Below are 22,221 nucleotides of genomic sequence, written 5' to 3' on the forward strand. Positions count from 1 at the left end.
TTTTAAGCTTTTTAAACTTCAAAATTTTAAAGTTTTAATTTTCTAATTTTATATTTTATATTTAAATTTTAAATTTTATTTTTTACTTATATTATTTATTTCTAAATTTTAAGCTTCAAAGTTTAAAATTTTAAATCTCTAAACTCTATGAAATTAATTAATTAATTAAATTTATTAATAATTAGTTTTATACAATATAATTAATTAATTTTATTAAAAATACACATAATAAATCGCATAATAAAATCTAATTTGATAGATGAAATTTAAATCACATAAAATTTCATTGTATAAAAAAAATACGGAATTTAAGTTTCAGGAGTAAAATTTTAAAAATATAGTGTATGTGTGTATATATAATTAATTTTATTAAACAAAATCTTTTACAATTTTATTTTCCTTCTATTTATTGGTTTTTTTAAAATTATTTTGGTAGATTTATCTCAAATCCTTTTCATATAATTTTTTATAAAATAAACTATTGTAAAAATTTACTTTGCGCATATACCAATTTTAATGACTTTTATTTAAATAGATTTAACTATTAAATTATTTTTATATAACTTTTATTTAATTAATAATTAGATTTATAAAACTATATAAAAATATTAAAAAAACTAAAATTTATGATAAAAATATTTTTATATCCGCAGCATCGCGCGGGTATTTTACTAGTATACATGAACCCAGTGCACCCATGGGTAATTTCTCACACTTTCTTTAATTTAAAAATCCAAATTTAAAAATCCAAAATTTGTTATTGTGGACCATGCCATTTTTTCTTTTGGGTTGGGAATTATAATTGAAAAAAGAAAAAACAAAAGATGCATAAGAAAAAATGGGAGGTTATGGAATATGGAGAATATATGGAAAAAAATTCATATTTTTCAAAAAACATAGGCTTATGAGATTTTTATATTTTTCAATAAGAGAGATAATATTTTCTTATTTTTCATAAAAATAAAGTAATGTACAATGTGAAGGTTCAGCTCTTCTTTTTCTCTTTCTAGCCCATTCCACATTTCCACCAACCTTTTGCTCTTCAGTGTTTTTCTTTGCTCTTATCTTTTGACTACATTTTGGCTCAGCATCTGACCAAAAATCGATTAATAAATTTAGAGTTTTGTTTAATTTTACTGATCATGTTCTACGATACTATCTTCTATATATAATTTTTTAATACGTTCTACTCCACAATCATCTAGATTTTTGTCTCTCACTTGCTCCGATCTTTCGCTATATCTTTCGTGCTGTAGCTTGGTGGACTCGAAGAGAGAAATGTTTTGCTGTGAGTTGAAGGACGAAAGTTAGATTAGATATGCAGAGATTGCTTTCATCTATATTATTCCCTATATTTTACTATAGGGTTAATTGTATATAGATCCCCGCAAACATAGTGAATTGCATATATATTTCTGTAAAGTTCAACTTTTATAAGTTATTCCTATAAAAATCCTAATGTTTTCAGATATGTTCCTCTGGTTTGTTACCATTAGATAACCATTAGAAAACTGTTTATATTTTTAATTTTGTCATTACAAACATATCCCTCCAAAAATTATAACAGTATATTATAAGAGGGGTAAAACTGTCAAAAATTAGTATTTAACCTATGGTTAACTAAACTTTTCTAACGGATTCTAACAGTAGGAACATATCTGAAAATATTAAAACTTTTATAGAAATAAGTTATGAAAATTGAACTTTACATGAATATAACTGTAATTTATTATATTTTTTTGCAAAAATTTGTATGCAATTGACTCTTTTTTCTATATTATGAGCTTAATTAATTTCTAAGTCGATGATTGAGTTAGGGACCGATTCACATATTTTTCTTTTTCCTCTGTTATTTTTATATTTGCCTTTTCTTTAATTTTGAGAATTTTTACATATTTTTCTTTTTTTCTTGATATGGGAATGTACTTATTTTATTCACAAAATCCTATAATATGAGGGGCATTATAGTCCAAAAAAATTATGTACTTTCCTTCCCATCCTTGACGTGGCTTAATTTTTTGAAAATGATATGATTATCTTGAACCATCCTCAAAAGTAAAATTGTGTGGAGACCCTTCAACCTCATGCAAATTTGAAATTGTCTCTCAACTTTTATTTTTTCATTGACATCCCTTAACTTATAATATTTTAAAAATTAAGTAGTTTTAATAAATAAAATTGCAAACACCAAATTTATTGATAATTTCATCAAATTTAATAACTATATTATTGTTTTAGCAAATAAGTAACTATGTACAATGTCTTATTTCGTCAAAAGGGGTGCCCATCAACAAATACGTTATGTGGTTATAGTGTCAAGTGCCAGACAATCCTTAATCAACATTTTGGAGTCCCAGCAAATTTTTATCCCAATCCCAAGGTGGTCATTTAGGATTGCCTCCCGATAGGCACCGCAGCCACGTGGCGCTTATCCATACATGCACCCACTATTTCTCATTATTAAGAAAGCAGTGGGTACTATTAGGTGAATCAAATGCGTGCATCATATAATAAAAAAAATTTTATTTAATTTTGTAGAGTTTAGATTAAGAATTTAGGGTTTTAGAATTATGCTGTAAAAAATTAAAATAAATTTTAAAATTTTAAATCCTAAATCCTAAACCCTAGAAACTACAAGTCCAAATCCTAAGCCCTGAAATCTTTAAAACTTTAAATGCCAAAACCCTGAAAAGTTAAAATAAAAATTTATGAGTACACAGTGCACCCTTAGGCAAGTGCATCGTGATAATTTCCAGTGTTTTTTTCAATTATAAGGAAAAAAATATTTCTTTGGGAGGCAACTTCAAGATGTCCATTTGGGTTAGGGATACAAATGGATCCGGGTTGGTGGAGCTCTCGCCTTAATCCTACTGAATGGAGCGGTAAGTGGGAACAAAAAATATAAAAAAAATATAACCCATTCCGAAACTGCCCCGATCTGCCAAGTAAATGGAGCGGGAGGTGGGAGGTCCTTTTCTTCCTTCAATCTGTCCCGATCCGTCAAAAATCTACTAAAAATTCGCTCCTACCCCGATTCATCTTAAATAGGGCGATAAGTGGGAGCCAAAAATAAAATAAAAAATAACCCGCCCCAAATCCGTCCTATTCTGACAAGAAATGGAGCGGAAGATGGAGAACACTCCAGCCCTCGGATCCGCCCCATTTGCATCCCTAATTTGGAGTTGCCTCCTCAATAGGCACCACATGGCACTGCAGTGATGCGACGTCCATCTACGAAGTTGCAATTAAGGTTTTGTATATAGTTTACTTATTTGCTAAAAAATAAATAAAGTTATTAAATTTGACTAAATCATTAATAACTTTTATATTTATTTTAAGTTTTATTCACTAAAATATGTAATTTTTAAAACGTTAAAAGTTGAGGGATGCCAATGAAAAAACAAAAATTGAGAAAGTTAAGGGATGTCAATTAAAAAAATAAAAGTTGAGGGGCCATCTGAAATTAGCATATGGCTGAGAGGTGTCCACACAATTTGTTTTCTAAATATTAGTCCCTGTCTAACTATTTAATAACTAGAGTAAAGATAACATCAACTAACAGTAGAGGCATTTATAATAATTTACTATAATAATTACAGGGACATACATAATATTTTTTTAAAAATATATATTGTATATCCCAAAAAGCATATAGATCTTACATCCTCCATCCTAGAATTGACAAAATTTTAAGTAATTTTAATAAAAAAAAAAAAATTTGATGTGATAAGTAAAGTATTAATGACCAAGGTTTTAAGTGCCGTCCGTGCCGTATGATACGAGGGCGTGCCGTACCGTGCCCCCGAGAAAGCGGCAACGGTACCGGAGGGGTTTCGGACCCCCCTCTGTCTCGCGGCACGCAAATATGTGCCGCTCGAGACAAAGCAGCATGCAGGTGCGGGTCGCCCTTTTTTTTTTTTTTTGGCTTTATTTTTTTGCTTTTTCTTTTTTCTTTTGTTCTCCAGGGTATTGAGTCCCTCCCGGGCCACTTATATTATCTTCTTCTTTTTTTTTCACTTTGTTATTTTTTTTTCAACTTTTTTTCATTTTTTGACGGATCCCTTTTTTTTAACTTCTTATTTTCGGTCCAAGCCCTCATATTCCACCACAGACATTCATTTTTTCTTTACAAAATATTTTGTCAAAATTTGTCACATCGCGAAGTTTTCGGTGAATCAAGGGAACAAAAATCAATCTCCTAAATAAATTTTGATCATATATTTTTAAAAAAAAATAAAAGAACAAAAAATATAAATGTAATATCGGGAATATATGACCTTCTCACAATATCAGCAATATTTATATCAATATTGTCAAATAAATCTTGTATCTACATATGACAATATGCCATATGATCAAGCGCGACGATTTATGTCGAATTAAGCAGTCATCTTTATATAAAGATGTAAATATAAATAATTATTGTATTTGTGAATTTTGTTATTGTATTTTGATTTCTATTCTACATTAGGTATAGTTATATTTTTATTTACAAAAACTTAAATGTATATTAATTGATGAGTATATAAATTATTTATTTAAATATTTTAAAATAACATTATAGGATTTTATTTAAATCAAAACAACTGAAATAAGTTCGTGCCAAAGCGTGTTAACAGAAGGTTATGCGTATCTATCGGTACACAAGCGTGCCACGTGTCGGCACGCAGGCGTGTTTGTGCAGTACTGTGCCAGGGACATAATGGTACGCCCCCATGTCACGGCACTTTAAACCTTATTAATGACTTCGAAATAAAGTAGGTATAAAATATACACTTTATTTTCATGTGCCTGTAGCATTGCTCGAAAAGAAAAAAAAGAAATTTGTACATCCAATATACAGGTAAACATTTTACACCCATTCATCTAATGGGCGAGATTCTTTTACTTGCCATATAATGTGATAAGCAAAAAAAATCCCATCCATTAAATAGAATAGTGTAAGTAATTTATTTTTAAATGGCTTGTATGAATAGCATCGTAAGATATTTTGGAGCGAAGGGCAAATTAAATGATACTAGTTAAGGGACCCGCGCGATGCTGCCGGTAGTTATTTTAAAATTTAATTTTAAAAATTGGTTATAAAATTAATTTCAGAATTTAAATGGTACAATAAGTATATCAAAAAATTTTAGTAGGCATAGTAGTCCCCCATTAGTTAATGAAATAATTTTAATAGGTATCGTAGTCCTCCAGTAATTAGTGAATGAGAAGAGATAGTCTAAATTATTTAACGAGTCCAGCTATGGTGCTTGTAAAAGCACCAAGCACTTGGTGTTTGTAAGTTTTTTACCGTTAGATCTACTCTTCGGATTATTGTCAACTATTAGATTATACTATTCAACCAACCACCCACTCAACCCTAGGGGGCCCACATCATCCTAACCGCATATTTCTTAATCCAATGGCTAAAAATCTACAAGCACCAATAACTTAGTACTTTTAAAAGCATAAGAGCTCAATTCATTATTTAACATTTATTTTTATATATTTTATATTTTACAAAAATAAATATTAAATTATATAATAAATTATTATATAATAATATATCCATATAAAAATAAAATACTATATATAATAAATAAATATATATTTATAAAATTATATATATATATATATATATGTAGTATTATATATATTATATATAAAGAATGAGAGGCGGGTCCCCGTGGACCTCCTCTCATGTGGTCCACGAGTCACTTCGGCCTCGTGGACCCATGATAGGACCCACCCCACGCCGCGCGGAGCCAGCCCAGCGCCGCGCTGGGCCCCACCCCACGCCGCCGCGCCCACCGGCCTAGCGCCAGCTGGGCCCTCGGGCTTCGTCCAAGCCAGGCACCGGAGCCGCCCGCGCCAGCGGGCACGGCTGCTCCGGCCCTCGGCTTGTACCTGGTTCAGCCAGCGATCATGGGCACGTGCCCGCGCGCTCCCGCCTCCGCCCTCGCTGCTCGGCCCGCGCCGCGCCGCGCCAACGCCCGTGCCCTCGGCGCCGCGCCCACTGTCACGGGTTAGCTTTTTTCGCCTCAAAAATCCCCGCGCGCCCGCTCAAGTGTGCACACCCGAGCAGCCTTCTCGAGTCCCTTTACGCGGATCAAGTCTCCAGAATTAACAGCGGAATAACCAATCCAGCATTTCTTGCCAAGCTTTCGCTCCTCCCACGGACTTACAGCCCGACCCTTCGCCTGTAATCGAACCCTGCCCGATTTCCTACTGGCTTACTCTTGTGGTAGTCGACGTTACCCAGACGAGAAATCCCAATTACGAGTGGCCACCAAGGCTAGGTCTCCCGCTTGCCAACGATCTCTCTCAGAGGTGCCTCTTAACCGACATGCCTTGCTGCCTTCGTCGCCAGGCCCAAGGGTATTACAAGTTCTCCCAACTTGTACAATGAGTATACCAAGCGTCTCGCTTTTCCCACGCGTTCCGCCCCCCGCGACTCCAATCCGCCGCCTCTAGCGTCGAGGTCCGGGCTTCGCGACATCACATGCCCACGAATGGCACTCATAACCATAATTCCTCACCACTCATGTCTCATGCGCCTGACAACGCCAGTGGCCATACCGCACCCGCGGCGGTCGCTCGGCATCCAAACTGCTTGGACCTCCGAAAAGCACCCAAGTGTGCGCCACAGCTCGCTTGCCCCCAAACATCAGCACCTCAGCATTAAACACCCCGGCCGTCCATGCTTCGCACCTCCATGCTTCGCGCTTCGACCGTGCGGCCCTCGTGTCCCATCGGCTTCCTGAATACGGAACAACACAAGTCCACACCGTCTTCTCGACCGTGCTTACGACCACTCCTTTTGCCCACGCGCGCTCCGCCTGCCCTCGATCCCATAGGTTCGTCTCATAAGCCCCTACAAAGAACCGGCCTCACTCCGCATCGCTAGCCACTGGCCCCCCTTCTTGCTCACCACGCCTGGCCGCTACACTACTGGTCCGAGTCTCTCAGGTTCCTATACGGATACCGAATACCGCTTGCATCCTTGGTTCCGCCGCCGTCTGAGTCTCGCGTGAGGGCGTACCACACCTTACGATTCTCCTCGGGTGCCTCCCTTAGCGTTCCCTATCTGAGTTTGCTTTCTTGGCGTTCGTGGGCGCCGCGCCCACGAATCCCCGCTCAGGCACCACTTGCCTTCGCGAAGTCTTGTCCTTTACGGAGACGTCGCGTCGCATAGGACATTCCTCATGCCGCCTCGTCGCTCTAACTAGCAAGATCCAAGCCGGGCAGAAGGTAGCGAGCGAACCTAGGGAGGAAGCTCCCGGTATTCCCGCTCCGTAATGTCGTCGACCTCTCTCCGACATTACCCTAGGCCCGTGTCCCTTCAACCGTCCATTAACCGGCTACACGGAACGCTAGGCTTGGCTACTCCGCTAGCCAAGGGACGACCCATGTCCTATGGGTCGACGGGGGAGTCGGGGCCACTTACGAAGTGTCCACCCCTCCTCTAATACCCTTACGAGGCATCCACTCCTTTGGCACCCCGGGGGTACAAAGGTGCTCACCGAGGGGTACGTTTTCAAGCCCCGCATGCGGCACCTATTTCCAAGTCATGGCATGGGCCATTGCTAGGGAATTGCCTCCGTTGACTTGACAGCGACTCCTACCTGACGGAACACCTCAACTCCGCAACTCCATAACTTCGTCAACCCAAATGCCTACCAAGTATGGCCCTCAAAGGTGTCACGGTCGAGACCCAACGATCGACCCGTGACACCACGCCGCCCCCGCACCGCGCCCCGCGCCGCCCTCGCACCTCGCGCCTAGCGCCAGCGCCCGCTCCCACGCGTCGGCCTCCTCGTGACACGTGTGTAGTTATTGAGGAATAATATATATATTATAGATTATATAGTATCAAATATCCATTAAAATTTTTGTGGACTGTTGTGTAAATAGATCTTGCAATGGGGGTCTAAATGCAATAAAAAAAAAAAAAAAAAAAAAACCCTCCAACCCTGACCGGTTCGGCTCGCCTCAACTCGGGCTCAACTCAGTCAACTCAAACCAAACCCGCAGGTCGTCTTCTTGTTCTTGTTCTTCTTCTTCTTCCTCTTCTTCTTCGTCGTGTTCTTTTCCCTTCTTCCACGTCTCGAGCCCCTCTTCCTCTTCTTCGCCCAACCCATTCCCCGATCGATCCCTTGCCCCCCCCCCTTCCACTCCTCTCCTCGCCTCCGACCCTTCTCCGCTTCCGCAACCCCATATGGCGTCGGAGATCGAGGTGGTGGAGGAGGCGGAGGAGGCCTCGGAGGCGGCGGCGGGGGCGGCGACGGCGGCGGCAGAGGTGGAGGAGGAGGCGCTGAAGAACGACGTGTACACGGCGGCGGCGTACGGCGATCTCGAGAAGCTGCAGCGCCTCGTGGAGGCCGAGGGATGCTCCGTCGCCGAGCCCGACGGCCTCGGCTACTACGCCCTCCAGTGGGCCGCCCTCAACAACCGCACCGCCGCCGCACAATACATCATCGAGGTCTCTATCTCTCTCTCTCCCTTCTCCTAGCAATTTCCCTTCATTTTCGGTGGATTTTAAGAGGATTTGTGCGACTGGGGAGGAGAAATTGGGGTTTAGCGTGTGCTATAATGGATTTTTTGGTGCATTGGGGGTGATCATTGTGTGCTTGTGTGTGCTCGTTTGTTTGTGTTGTTTGCGCAGCACGGCGGAGACGTCAATGCGGCCGATCACACGGGGCAGACGGCGCTCCACTGGAGCGCCGTGCGCGGGCACATCCAGGTCGCCGAGCTCCTGCTGAAAGAAGGCGCCCGTGTCGATGCGGCGGATTTTTATGGATATCAGGTTTCAGAGTTCAAAAATCCAATTTTTAATAATCTGCCATATTAGCTGATACTTTGCTCTGTTCCTTCCGTTTTCTGGTAGCTGGTTCTGAGATAATTAGGCTGTTTGTGATGCTCGAGACTTACTAGTTAATTGGTGAAATTGGCTGTTCCTTCAAATTTGCTGCACTTTTCTACCATTATTGTGCCTGATTCACGTCGGGAAGTAACTAACCACCGTCTTCTTAGAAGGTTCCTTGTTGTGGGACATCTAGAAGTTCGTTCGTTTTTGTCCTTTAAGCATTTGTGATGTACCCTACCCTATATAGTTGGAGAAAAAAGAAAAAAAAAACACTTGGATGATGATGATAACGGGAATGCTGTACTCCTGGTTGTGTCTATATTAATAATTCAGCTTTGTCTTGTTTTACCAGCAAAACATGTCTATTCAGTACTATGTCATTGCAAGTTTTGCTGAATCATTTTCCACGGCTTCCATTTAGTATAGGTTCGAACTTCGTCTATGTGTTATGTCAATTTGGGAAGGTTCAATTACCCACTTAATGGTGTGCATGCTTATGTGTAGGAGAAAAGCTAAGCTTTACTCACTAGAGACTAATCAGGGACCGTAAGGTTACATTTGACTATGGTTGGTGAAATAAATCTGCTTGTTAACTAACCTTACTAAGAAGAGTAAATGGGAAGACCGAAAAAGAGACTGTTCCACTAAAAAATCACCAAAACGCGGATTCGGAATTTGCTAATTGAGCATCATCATATACGCCAAATATGCTAGAAACTGAAGTTCTCTAGTTTTTAGTAAAGTTTACATGTCATCTCTCATTCTGTTTATGCCAATTTTCTTGATCAATTTTTTTTCATCTACCATAATTATTCGTGGAAAAGTGTAAATTGTAGCTTGAGCTATGTTTTGGTCATTTTTTTCCCTCTTGTTCAGTGCTCACCTTTTACATAAGATCAAGAAGATTATTGTGTTTTCGTTATTCTTAGACAATGTATTTTCCCTCTCACTTTGATTGCAGACCACCCATGTTGCAGCCCAATATGGCCAGACAGCATTTCTTTACCATATTGTGGCCAAATGGAATGCTGATCCTGACGTCCCTGATAATGATGGAAGAAGCCCTCTGCACTGGTACAAGTCCTTTTCATTTTTTTCCCCCTTAAATTAGTCTGTTTGATGGTATATTTGAAGTTGGCTGTATATTTGAGGTGTTCAAAGTGCTGAACAACAAATCTTTTACATCACATTAGACATGCCTTTTTTTAATAATGTCATATGAAATGAATTCAAATTGGTTAGTATCCAGAAATTTTATGCACTGCCATCCAAGATATATCCTTTATCTCATTCATTTTTTTCCTCCCTTAACAAAAATAGAATTGAAACTTTTTCTTTAGTCGGGGTACGTACTCTCCTCCAAGATACTAGCTTGTTCTTTCTCCTTTGTAATTTCTCTTCTTTATAACATATTGGAGCTTGTAGGGCGGCTTATAAGGGCTTCGCTGATTGCATACGTCTTCTTTTATTTTTGGATGCTTATAGAGGACGACAAGATAAAGAGGGTATGTACTAGATTATTTCCTCGATTTTTTTTTTTTTTGGTTGTTGTGGTTGTTGTTGTTATTGTATGTTACTAAATCATCTTAGCCATTGCAGGCATATGTTTTTTAACTGTTCTTGCTTCTTAGTGCTCTTGTTTTTATACTTCCAATTATATTTTGGACTAAAACTTGTTGTCATCAGGATGCACTCCTCTTCATTGGGCTGCTATAAGGGGGAATTTGGAGGCATGTACTGTGCTAGTTCAAGCTGGGAAAAAGGAGGACTTGATGGTGCAAGATAATACTGGTTTAACTCCTGCACAGCTTGCTTCTGAAAAGAATCATCGGCAAGTTGCTCTTTTTCTTGTATGTACTCTGAATCTGGGATAGTTATTATTTGTTTCATATCTAGCATATGTAGAGCTCCTGTATTACCTTTCTATACTTAAAGTAATAAGATAAAGTTCTGATATTATATAACCGCATCTTCTGTTTCTTTTTAGGTCTTATTGTTATAAAGGATTGTTGTTTTCTTTTCAAGCCTCTTTTGGCGTCTTTTTCTTTCCGTCTACTTGAGTTGCTACACATTGTCTATACTTCACAGTTCATACATATTTACTGTTGACCCTGAATTTCGTTCAGAGATTATTATAAATTAGGTTTAGATGAATAGAAGCTTTTGACTTCTACAACCTATGGAAGTATGAGATACACATTGTCTTAATAGTTCTCTAGCACCAAGTTTTACCTGGCACACTCTTTTATTTGGTGATCAGTGCTGGAATAAATATGAAGATTATTAAATATTTCGTGAAACATTATATCCATGTATGTTAAACTCAGATAAATGTATGTATATTTGCTGTTTTCTAGCTGTTACTGTTCCATCTCATCTAGTGATTTTTACGATACTAAGGTATCTCTGAATTGAGTATATTAGCTTAAAAGATTTGACTTCCAACTTACTGTTGCATCATGCATTTCTTGATGTCCAATTAAGGCAATTTTTACTGTAAATATTGAAAATGAGTCAATTGCAGCTATTGTTCACCTTTGGAAATGACACACTCCGATTTGTGATTGTGATGATTTCATAAAGCATATTTCTACAGATATACTTCACATGATTGTCAACTTTAAGTTCAAGAGTTAAAGAAGCGTGAGACATTTAAAGGCAGATGATTGGAGTGGCTTGTTAATTGAAAAATTTTATCTTTTATTTTTTGGTATTTCTATTTTAGTTGTTTCCCAGTTTTGCATCAGAACCCTATAAATAGCAGTTTTTCTGCTTTGACTTCTCTGAAAGAAATCCAAGGGAACAAGAAAATTTTTAATTGTATGCTACAGAGTTGTAGTGTGAATATCCGATCAAATTTGCAACAAAGAATAATTCTTTTGGTTAAAGCAGCTTCTAAACCGTTACAAAAGTGCGTTTTATTTGTTCCTTCCTATTGGTAGTTTTGAAAAATCAAACCCTTTTTCCTGCCGTATTAATCCTATATAAGTGTTATTACAAGCTATCAGGCCCTAAATTAGACTTATTTGGCAGGGGAATGCTAGAAGCGTATTTGACAGGCGCTGCGATGGGACCAGTAGGCTTGGGAAGTTGTCAAAATTAGGACTTGCACCTTTTCTCTGGTGTATTATAATAACCTTGCTTGTAATATATATTCATTCAGTCATCTCAGGTACACTGTACTTCCAATTCAAAGTTTGTTCACTATATGACGTAAATTGTTTTGATAACTTATTCAACTTTCTTTTCCTTCTATGCAGACTTGTATCTTTTGAACCTGACAGCTGTATTTGGGCTGTTTGCGTGGTTAGGGGTTTTCCTTGCATCCGCCGGACTGGTCATGTTTTATAAATGTAGCAGGTGTGGTTTTCTCAATATCATTCATCAGTGTGACTTTCATGTATAAGTAATTAGCCTAAGGTATACAAGTTAATGTGATTTTATGCATTCATAAATTGTTGTTGCTCATTGTGATTTGTGAGTGCTTTGACTGTTTATCTTCTTCTAGAATTTTCAATGATTTTATAGTTACTTGCAATATTTTTGAGGTGTTATGTATGTGTATTATGTATCTACGTATCAACATACATATGTACTTTTTTGTATTGTGTACCCTTATATATATAAAAAAAATTTCCGATTTTTTGGAAACCGAATTAGTTAATTTAGGAAACTAACACAACAAGAATGTAATTTAGGAAACTAACACAACAGAGTTATAATTAACACCAAGAAAAGATGTTGTTGAGCAGTGTAAATAAGAAGTTCACAATTAATTTTTCTAGATCATGGCATGTATCTGTACCACTGCTATGTCCTGTCTATCGTGAAATGGCATAAAAAACTGGTATATATACATTCTTGCTAGTAATTGCTTTCAAACATGTCCATATTAATCTTTTTATTGAGAAGGGTCTTGCTTTCGAAATTTCCATTGCCTCTTAGTTTGGAGGATTATACACATTCCACAAGCCTTGCTATGTTTGGAGAATTAATATTTCATACTCCCATTTTGTAGTTGTACTACTGCTTTAAGGTTGGATCTTGAAATTGCCAGTGTCTTGAAAAACATTTTATTAGGAGCAATCAGTCCATTTCTTACTTATCTCCTTGCAGTATATTCATATGCCAATATGCCATATTTCACATGTGCATATTTTCATACTTTCTGCTTTATCTGATTGCCATATTTTTGTATTTTGGTGCAGGAAAGATCCTGGTTATATCAAAATGAACATACGGGATTCACAAAATCTTAGAGACGACGTGAGTTGCAAAAAAATGTTGATTTTGTTTTTTCTAGTTTTTAGATCTTCTTCTCTTTTGTCAATAAACTTTGATGACATTTCAGTGATTAGTTTATTTGTTTGTCCTGTTTCCTGAAAATGTCAGTACAAAGTGCAAACTTCTGTATTAGAATTCTGTCGCTTCTTTTTCATGTACACGGTGATAATATTTTGGTTCTATTACATTTACATAGTTGCACTAAGGTCTATTTTCATGCTGCCTTTTTTTTACAGACAAATCTTGCTTCTTGTTTCTTATAGCATAGATATCTCCTTGTTGGACCACTTTCGAACTTACATATGTACCAACTTATTGATTGGATGCGGCAAACTATAGGAGCGGGATGTGTTGCCTCTTCAAGAGGCAAATACTACAAACATAGTCTAGATTTATAGGAACAGATGAATTTAGCATTGTTATTGATCTATTAGGTTCTTCATTTAACCTTATTGAAGGACCTATTGGTTCAATTTACTATTTGGTAGTTGATTTATTAATGCCATTTCTTGGCAATTGAATTTACTTAAAGTTGTGTCTCATTTCGCACCATCCATTATCAAACAGGAATTCTATTTGCATACTCCTTTTCCATTATTGGCTATTTCTTAGCATATAACCTTTCGGCATTATGTCTCCAGCGTTTAAGGGTTGTTTGGTAAATATTTCATTCTAGACTAATAGCCAATTTGTTACATGTGGAAATTTGTAGGAACCTTTGCTAAAGATTGAACTGGACGATCCAGCTCTGCTGGCTGGAAATTGGTCCCAGCTATGTGCTACGTGCAAGGTGTGTTTTGCTCTTTATATTTTTATTTTCTTTCCATTATTAAGATTCATCTTCCATGGTCTTGAAAATCTTATTTGGTTACCATTTATAAAATTCTTAGATAGTGAGGCCTCTGCGCTCAAAGCATTGTTCCACATGTGATCGCTGTGTTGAGCAGTTTGACCATCACTGTCCCTGGGTCTCTAATTGCATTGGCAAGGTACTTTATTCTGGAGGCCTGTAATCTTATTTCTGAAGTATTTATGTATCTAACCCTGCAAATTTATCTATCTGTCTATCTGTATATGTATCAATCTATCTATGTATTAACATCCTTGAATAACTCAATTTCTTACCTATACATCCTTGCACTTAAATAATAATAATAATAATAATAAAATAAAAAATTCTCCCTGTAGACAACTTTTTGAAAACAAATTCCACTTCCTCCATGATTTGGATGACTTCCCTCCTTTAAATAATGGTATTTTTGCGAAAAAGAAATCGATTCTTCAACAAGTATAAATGGAAATTCAGATTTTGAGAGGGTATATAAGTTGTTACAAGTAACCCTGTTTCTTTCCATGTAACTATCGTTTTCTACCGGCATGGCCAATATTTTTTCATGTATTCTGGTCTTCTATCATTTTTTTTTCTTTCTGACCATAGATGATGGCTTGCATCTGCAGAAAAACAAGTGGGAGTTCTTTATGTTTCTTGTTCTAGAAGTTTCGGCAATGATTGTTACTGGTGCAATAACCATTATAAGTACGTTTCCTGAAGCCTATTCTCATGAATCTTTTCCTTTGCGAGTTGGTTATCAACATTTATATTTGAACTCATGATTACTGCTCTGTTTTGTAGGAATTGTGAAAGACCCATCTGCGCCATCGTCTTTCGGTGCATGGCTCAACTATTCTGCTACTCATTATCCTGGGGCCGTATCATTCTTGATAATGGACTTTTTCCTTTTCTTTGGTGTTGCAGTTCTAACTGTTGTGCAAGCATCACAGGTAAAGAAGGAAGTTATAAAAATGGAATTCTTTCACCTCAGTTTAATAATATTAACGTGTCAATTGTTTGCTCTATCTCTTTCTCTTCTTTTAAGTACGTAATTGATATATTACCTGGTATTCTCTGACCTCACTTCTCAGTTTGAACTGTGATCCTATTTATGACTGCAAACACCTTTCCTGTTAAGAACTGCAGTCTGTTGATTGTTGATTCATTACTTCTGTGCCCCTGATTAAGTCCAAGGTTGTGCTAAGACTGATCAACAAAGTTTATGAATGCTTTCAACGTACGTAGATGAGTGAAAAGTAATAAATTTCAAGGTACAGAAATTTATTGAAGTTAATTTAGAGGTTCTAATGTTACCACAGGATTGATTTGACCCCAGTATTTGATTGATTCTACATCATAGGATGTTTGAGCCTCGGCAAACATTCACCTCCAAGCCTGAGTATTATGATTGAAGAATGGAAGTTGCTCATATATTATTCACCACTATTCTCTTCTTTGCTTCTTATCGACTCTGCTTCTGCCTGCATGATATTGTTGTCTTTGAATAATTGCTATTCTAATCTCAATCATTTTTCTAAAGCTATTTTCATTCCTTAGATCTCGAAGAATATAACGACGAATGAAATGGCGAATGCGATGAGATACAACTATCTCAGAGGGCCAGGAGGCCGGTTTAGAAATCCGTACGATCATGGTGTCCGAAGGAATTGTTCCGACTTCTTGATAAATGGCTACAATGAGGACGTGGAGCGTCCGGACCAACCTTTGCCATCCGATGAGGAAATGGGAATGATCCAGATGATGACGAGAAGTGCAGTCCAGCACAACGGGGAGAGCCATTCTAATTATGGTAATGGCGATGGCTCTTATCATGCCGTCGATTCACACCATAAAGATTCAAAATCTCACTGTTGTCATGTGAATTCTTCACAGTGCAATCATAACAAGAGCAAGACCGAAGGTACCCCTCTCGGCTTGGGTTTAGGGCTTGGACGAAACAATGCTCAGCATACACAGTCGGTTCTTTACTTGTGATTCAATTTTGCCCTTTGGCGATCATTGTGGAATGCATTGGACAGTCTGTCTATTTAGTTTTGTGCAGCATGCTAGTTGAACGCCAATCTTTTGACTCGATAAAAGTCAAAAAAAGATGGAAATTCTTTAGGGTTTTGGGAGATTCTTATATGTATTTATTAGTTGAAGTTGGTTCCAATATCAAAGGGCTCCTATTGAGACAATGTCGCGAGGAAATTTGAGTATTTTTGTGGCACGAAAGGGGGGGAAATCGTAGGAGACATATGCTCAGCTTGTGAACTCGATCTGATTGCTGTGTACATGAGTGTATTCCATCAAGTTTATCTGAAACGTATCGTACGCGTAAAATCTGAATATGGTTTACTATAATTGCTATACTGTAAAGTTGGTAGCATTTATACTTTCTTATTCCCTCAATTTATGTTTTTCTTTTGTTCAAGTCGAAAGTGTGTGTGGGATCTTTTGCATTAGGTGAACACATAACGGTCCGTCAGGTCCGTCAGTTGTGAGGCAAACTGCGGTTTCTCTTCCGTTTATGAGTATGCGATTTTTCGATGTGCTCGTAAATGATGAAGAGATCAACTCTCGAACATTTTCGTCGGTCGTAGGAGTGCTGAACTGAGATATAAAATTTGCTGGTGAATTCTTAGTCTATCTGATTCTTTGTGATGCAAGTGGTAGAAGTCCTCTTTTGGTGAATCTATATGCAAGTGAAAGTGTTATTTATGAAAAGGTGCTGTAAAATTAACAAATTGAAATTTAATGGTCATGTCCTATTTTTTGCTGTTACATGATTACACAGTATATTTGAGAAGTGATGCAATGTTCTACTAGTAGTGGAATGAGGAATTACAGGGTTGCATCACAAAAGCTCCTATTTATTTCTCAATTGAGTAGGATTGTTTAGATTTTATGTTTGGTTTTTTATGCGGAAAAAAAGATTAAATGAGGAGGACCTCGTTCTCCTTTATCGGGGCCTTTTCTTAAATCCATCATTCAAAGCCGTGTTGAGATTTGGACAGAATTTTTAGATTGAAACCAGTTTTTAAGATCCGAACGCAAGATGAATCACACAGCTTATCATATAGTATCAACAATTATCAGATAGTATCAACCAGCTCTCGTAAAGGAACTCCTTGACAAAGTTGCGCTTATGATTTGGCCTTTACTAAAAACAAGAATTACAATAAAATCACAAAATCAACAAGAATTACAATAAAATCACAAAATCTTAACACCATGGATAATTAAACTCTATACTGAAGTTGAAATCAAATGCCGTTCCTCCGTTGAGCCACGTGGCCTTTCTTTTATAACAAATGCCATTCCTTCGTCGAGCACGTGGCCTTTCTTTTATATGGGTTTCCTCTCTCTCCCTCACATGTTCTCTCTCCCTCACACGGACTCACATGGGCTATGTTCAAGGGGCATGCATGTGCTTCTTTTGCACCTTCTCTCTACAACTCTCTCTCTATTGTTTTTCCTAACCGAACACACACACACAAAAATACTTTTTCACTTATTTAATTGCACCTAGAGTGGTTTGCTAATTATTTCTTCTTCTTTTTTTTGACAAATCATAAAAAAACATCGTTCCGTCATTAAGTCACGTCGCATGTTTCATTAAATCTGGAGTTTTTAGTTACTGTAACCTCCATGTACCCTGTGTTTGGGGAGGATGCATGTATTCTAATGATAAGAAAGAAAACAAAAGGAGAAGGAATATTCTATGTACTATGAAAAATTTTGTTTCATGCACCCTGTGTATCATGTTAAACAATATTGATTTGAAAGTCAAGCTCAATTAAAATCAACCAGAAGAACGTCATCTGGCTTTTTCAGTTTCTAACCTTTTTTTGTCGCCGAAAGGTCTACAAACTAAAATTTTTATCAAATTGCTGTTATGTTCCGTCCTCACTTTTCGAGTGTCAGGATGACAAGAAATTTTAAATCTAGCCTAAGAAAAAATAATTCCAACATATATTCAAAGTTTAAAACTTTTTTTACACTTTCTATTTTCTTCTAAAAAAAACTATATTCCTTATAGAAAATTCTAAATCTCCTGTTTTCATTCCAATTCCACTATGAATTATTTGCAAATTGTCTTTTATTCTCTCTCTATTGTTTTTCCTAACCGAACACACACACACAAAAATACTTTCTCACTTATTTAATTTCATCTACAGTAGTTTGCGAATTATTTCATTTTTTTAAAACAAATTATTTAAAAAACTGGAGTTTTTAGTTACTGTAACATCCATGTGCTATATATATATATATATAAAGTTGGGGAGGATACATGCATTCTAATGATAAGAAAGAAAGCAAAAGGATAAGGAATATTCTATGTACTATGAAAAATTTTGCTTCATGCACCCTGTGTATCATGTTAAACAATATTGATTTGAAAGGCAAGCTCAGTTAAAATCAACCAGAAGAACGTCATCTTAATTTTTCAGTTTTGAACCTTTTTTTGTTGCCGAAAGGTCTACCAAGTAAAATCTTTATCAGATTGCTGTTATATTCCGCCCTCACTTTTCGAGTGTTAGAATAACACGAAATTTTAAATCTAGTCTAAGAAAAATAATTCAGACATGTATTCAAAGTTTAATATTTTTTTAACACTCTGTATTTTCTTCTAAAAAAAATCTATATTCTTTACAGAAAATTCTAAATCTCCTGTTTTCAATCCAATTTCACCATGAATTATTTGTAAATTGTCTTTTACTTTTCTAAGTCCAATAAAAATAGTATCTCACGCACAAGATAAACTTTTTTCTTACAAAATTTTTCATACTACATAAAATATTCCTTGTCCTTTTGCTTTCTTTCTTATAATTCCGATGCATGCATCCTACCCAATTTTTTTTTATATATACCAATATTGTTTAACATCAAACACAGGGCGCATGAAACAAAATATTCCATAGTACATAGAATATTTCCCTGTCCTTTTGCTTTCTTTCTTATCATTAGAATGCATGCATCCTCCCCCCAACTTTTTCTATATATAGTATTGCTGTTTACCATCAAACATGTGCATGAATGTTTAGGTTTGTCTCTACTTATTTGTCTTTCAACATCAACGATTATATAGAATATTCTCCAACTTGCTATATATAGAAACTTACAACTTCTACTAGAATTATTAGGGCTCATTTACTTTACGAAGGAGGGGTAATTTCCTTTGGCTCTATCTATAGATCCAGCCAGTTATATATATCCATGTGTTTGTTCTAGAATAATTTGGGATACATATCTTCTACTTTCGTAAGGTAAGGTAAAACTATATTGATGTATACTCTTATAGAGTGTACTTCTTGATAGTATAAAAATATAAAAAAAAAGAATATTTCAAACTAAACAAATATGTTTTTTTGTATGCTAGAACAATAAACTTACATAAATCAAAAAATAAATGTGTAACTAAATAATTATTTTTTTTTTCTCTTCTTGCTTGACTCGCTTAACTAAAATTAATTAATTAGCAGTTAACAAATTTTTTTGTTGCATTTTCTGAATTTAATCTTCCTTTCAATTTTACTGGCTTCATAGGTGAATTTTTAAAACAATGTAATAATATAACTAATTAATTACAGCCTTTTCGTCTCTGTATGTTAGATGCATTCTATTTTTCTTTACTCCCTTAATTAAAATAAATTAGTAATTGTTTACGAAAATTACGTTTCCTCTAAAGTTTTTTGTTTTTGCTTTATGTTTCTATTTCGATGGCTTGGTCTAAAACGATAAGAAAATGTCTTACTATTTTTATCAAGATATATTTAACGTGGAAAAAAAAAGTCCAACACTTTAATGTATTTGGAATTAGGATTTTCATGACTCTTTTCCTTTCTTTCCGATCTCTAACTTTTTTGGAGGGTGTATACAAATAGGTTCTTAACTAGCTAATTAATTACATTCTTTGAGCTTCTTCATTTTAATGAACTAAATTAAAGATCAATTATAACAATTTCATACTAAGTTTCTTTAACTTTCTGTGCTTTTTATATTTCGCCAATTCCCTATGGAATGATAACAGAATTTGTAAGAAAGTAAATAAATGGTTTATTTGTTTGAAGGATATGTTGGTACTTTTGGGTTCCTTATGTTTTTATTAACGGTGTACATATAGATAGATTTGTCTCAATTCTTTACTTTTTGATCGAAGAAGATTGAGAAATGCATGCAAAGATGTTAGGAAGCTTCTCTAGGGAATAACATTGGAGGGTCAGAATTAAAAATTTAATGCATTAAATATTCTAGGTTCAAAACACATGTCTTAATTTTTGTCATATCTATAGATATATATAATCCTGAGTTCTACTGTGTTTGTACGGCGAGCTCTCCGGGTTTTGCGGGGGCCTCGCGCGCGCGAGAGAGAAAGAGAGAGAAAGAGAGAAATATTAATTATTTTGCATTTGGTCATTCTATGCCTTAACTTAACAGTGGCTTTCTCGTCTTCTTCATTTCATTCTTTAAAGTTTAAAGGACAATGGCGGCCCTACCAGTATCATATAAGCAATTGTTTATCAAGATACTTGAGGTCCTTGGCCTTCCTCTTCGTAATTACGGCGCAATGTTCGGTTCTGACGGATTGTATGTGGGATGTGTTGAAATAAAAGTTGAAAATCTTGATAGAACTGAAGAGGTTTTTAAGTGGTTTGGTCAGAAATATATTAATGCTGAGTTAACAGAGTAAAAGGCCGCTCATCAAGCAATTATATGCTTGAAGAAAGCTCTTAATTTTGATGTTGCTGATATCAACTATGATGACTTAATGGTTTATAAAGCTTTATACGAACAGTTATATGCCAACAACAACCAGCTCCAGTGTGACTACTATTTCCTAAAGAATGTTACAATTATGCTCTCAACGAGGTTGGACGCCTTCAAAATGAGAATACGTGGATGAGGCAACAAGTCGACCACGTTGCAGAGTTGCTGTGCCCCACTACAATTAACAATCATCATCATGGCAATATGCCAGACGATGGGAGCTCGCGTGTTTAAGATTACTGATAATCTTCGAAGTCTCATAGCCTGTCTGTTTAATATTATGTCATGGTCTTTGTTGCTTTATACACAGATAAAGGTAAGTCCAAAGTAGGTACTTGGGGGGTTTGGGACTAGTACTAGGGTTCTCAATTATCGATCTGGTTTAAATTTGAGGTTCATGTCTCAAACTTTGTGTTTCTTTATATACATATTTGGAAGCTCGGGTTTAAGTTTAGGATAGAACAAAAAATTTTAATTATGAGTTTGATCCAATTCCATCTAGTTTTAAAATTGTTTAATAGAAGAAGGGCTCGTTTGGTATTGAAATCCATCTAATGCTAATATATAAAATAGAGTTAGAAAAAAAAAAAAGAATACACTTCTATATTTTCTAATGGGACCACAGAAATTTATCATATCTGATTTATTACGATATACAGAACACGATATTATATATGGTAACCACTATGGCAATTCTATCTCTCTGCAGTTCTAAATAAAGCCTAACATATCTATAGAGTTGGAGGATTAGGGTTTTGTAGTTAGTTTTTCAAATACTAACTATAAAGTCCGTGGTTCGAGCCCCGCATGAGCTTAAATTTACAACAATATCTTTGGCTTCAAATAAACTATATATAAGTAAGGGTATTGTGTTAGTATAATCACCCCCTAAACTTTTAGACTTTGTCAAATACACTTTTAAAGTTTTAATTTTGGTAACTAGACCCCCAACCCATATACTTCAACCCTTTCTACTTTCGTAATTTGGAGTGAAAAAAAATTTACTACTTAGCACGAGTTTTAAAGAAGTTATTTTAATGTAGAAGCGTGAAAGTGGTTGAAACAGAAAAAAAAAAAAAAGTTTAATCAAATATAAGAGAAAGTTTTGAATACTTAACTGAAAATTTTATTTCATTAATATTTAATTGAAAAAAACTTACTAACTAAACACAAAAAAAAGTTTGTAAAGCTTCAAAATACATTTTTTTTTTGTTTTCACGAAAAAAAAAAAGTAAAGCACAAGAAGTGAAGTATATGCTAAATCCATCTTTATTTTTTATTACTTTCTAAGTGTTTTGAAGCTTGATAAGATCACACGCAAAACATTTTCCAGAATGTGTGCTTAATTAACAAGTTTTGGGATCTAATTGTTAAAATTAATTAGTAGTATTTTGTCAAATCTTCAAAGTTTAGGGGGTTGTTTGCATTTTTTTTTTTTTTTTTTTTGCCCTTTTAGTAGAAAACAGAAGCCCTGTTTTTTTCTTAA

At 36.0% G+C, this 22,221-nt stretch overlaps 1 protein-coding gene across 2 annotated transcripts; it reads left to right on the plus strand.

The window, feature by feature from the left end:
* Window positions 8,043–16,398, plus strand: LOC109724958 (protein S-acyltransferase 24). 2 transcript variants are annotated; one of them, XM_020253962.1, is made up of 14 exons: window positions 8,044–8,464; window positions 8,648–8,788; window positions 9,810–9,922; window positions 10,274–10,353; window positions 10,535–10,698; window positions 11,882–12,020; window positions 12,109–12,208; window positions 13,057–13,114; window positions 13,845–13,922; window positions 14,023–14,121; window positions 14,591–14,669; window positions 14,766–14,914; window positions 15,522–15,774; window positions 15,858–16,398. In XM_020253962.1, exons 1-14 carry the CDS (start codon window positions 8,201–8,203, stop codon window positions 15,866–15,868), a joined length of 1,728 nt encoding a protein of 575 aa, XP_020109551.1. In that variant the 5' UTR covers window positions 8,044–8,200; the 3' UTR covers window positions 15,869–16,398. The 2 variants fall into 2 exon arrangements, with proteins under 2 accessions (XP_020109550.1, XP_020109551.1); XM_020253961.1 differs by having other exon boundaries at window positions 8,043–8,464; window positions 15,522–16,398.

This window comes from Ananas comosus, linkage group 19 (assembly GCF_001540865.1).
Source record: "Ananas comosus cultivar F153 linkage group 19, ASM154086v1, whole genome shotgun sequence".
In the NCBI taxonomy this organism is placed as follows: domain Eukaryota; kingdom Viridiplantae; phylum Streptophyta; class Magnoliopsida; order Poales; family Bromeliaceae; genus Ananas; species Ananas comosus.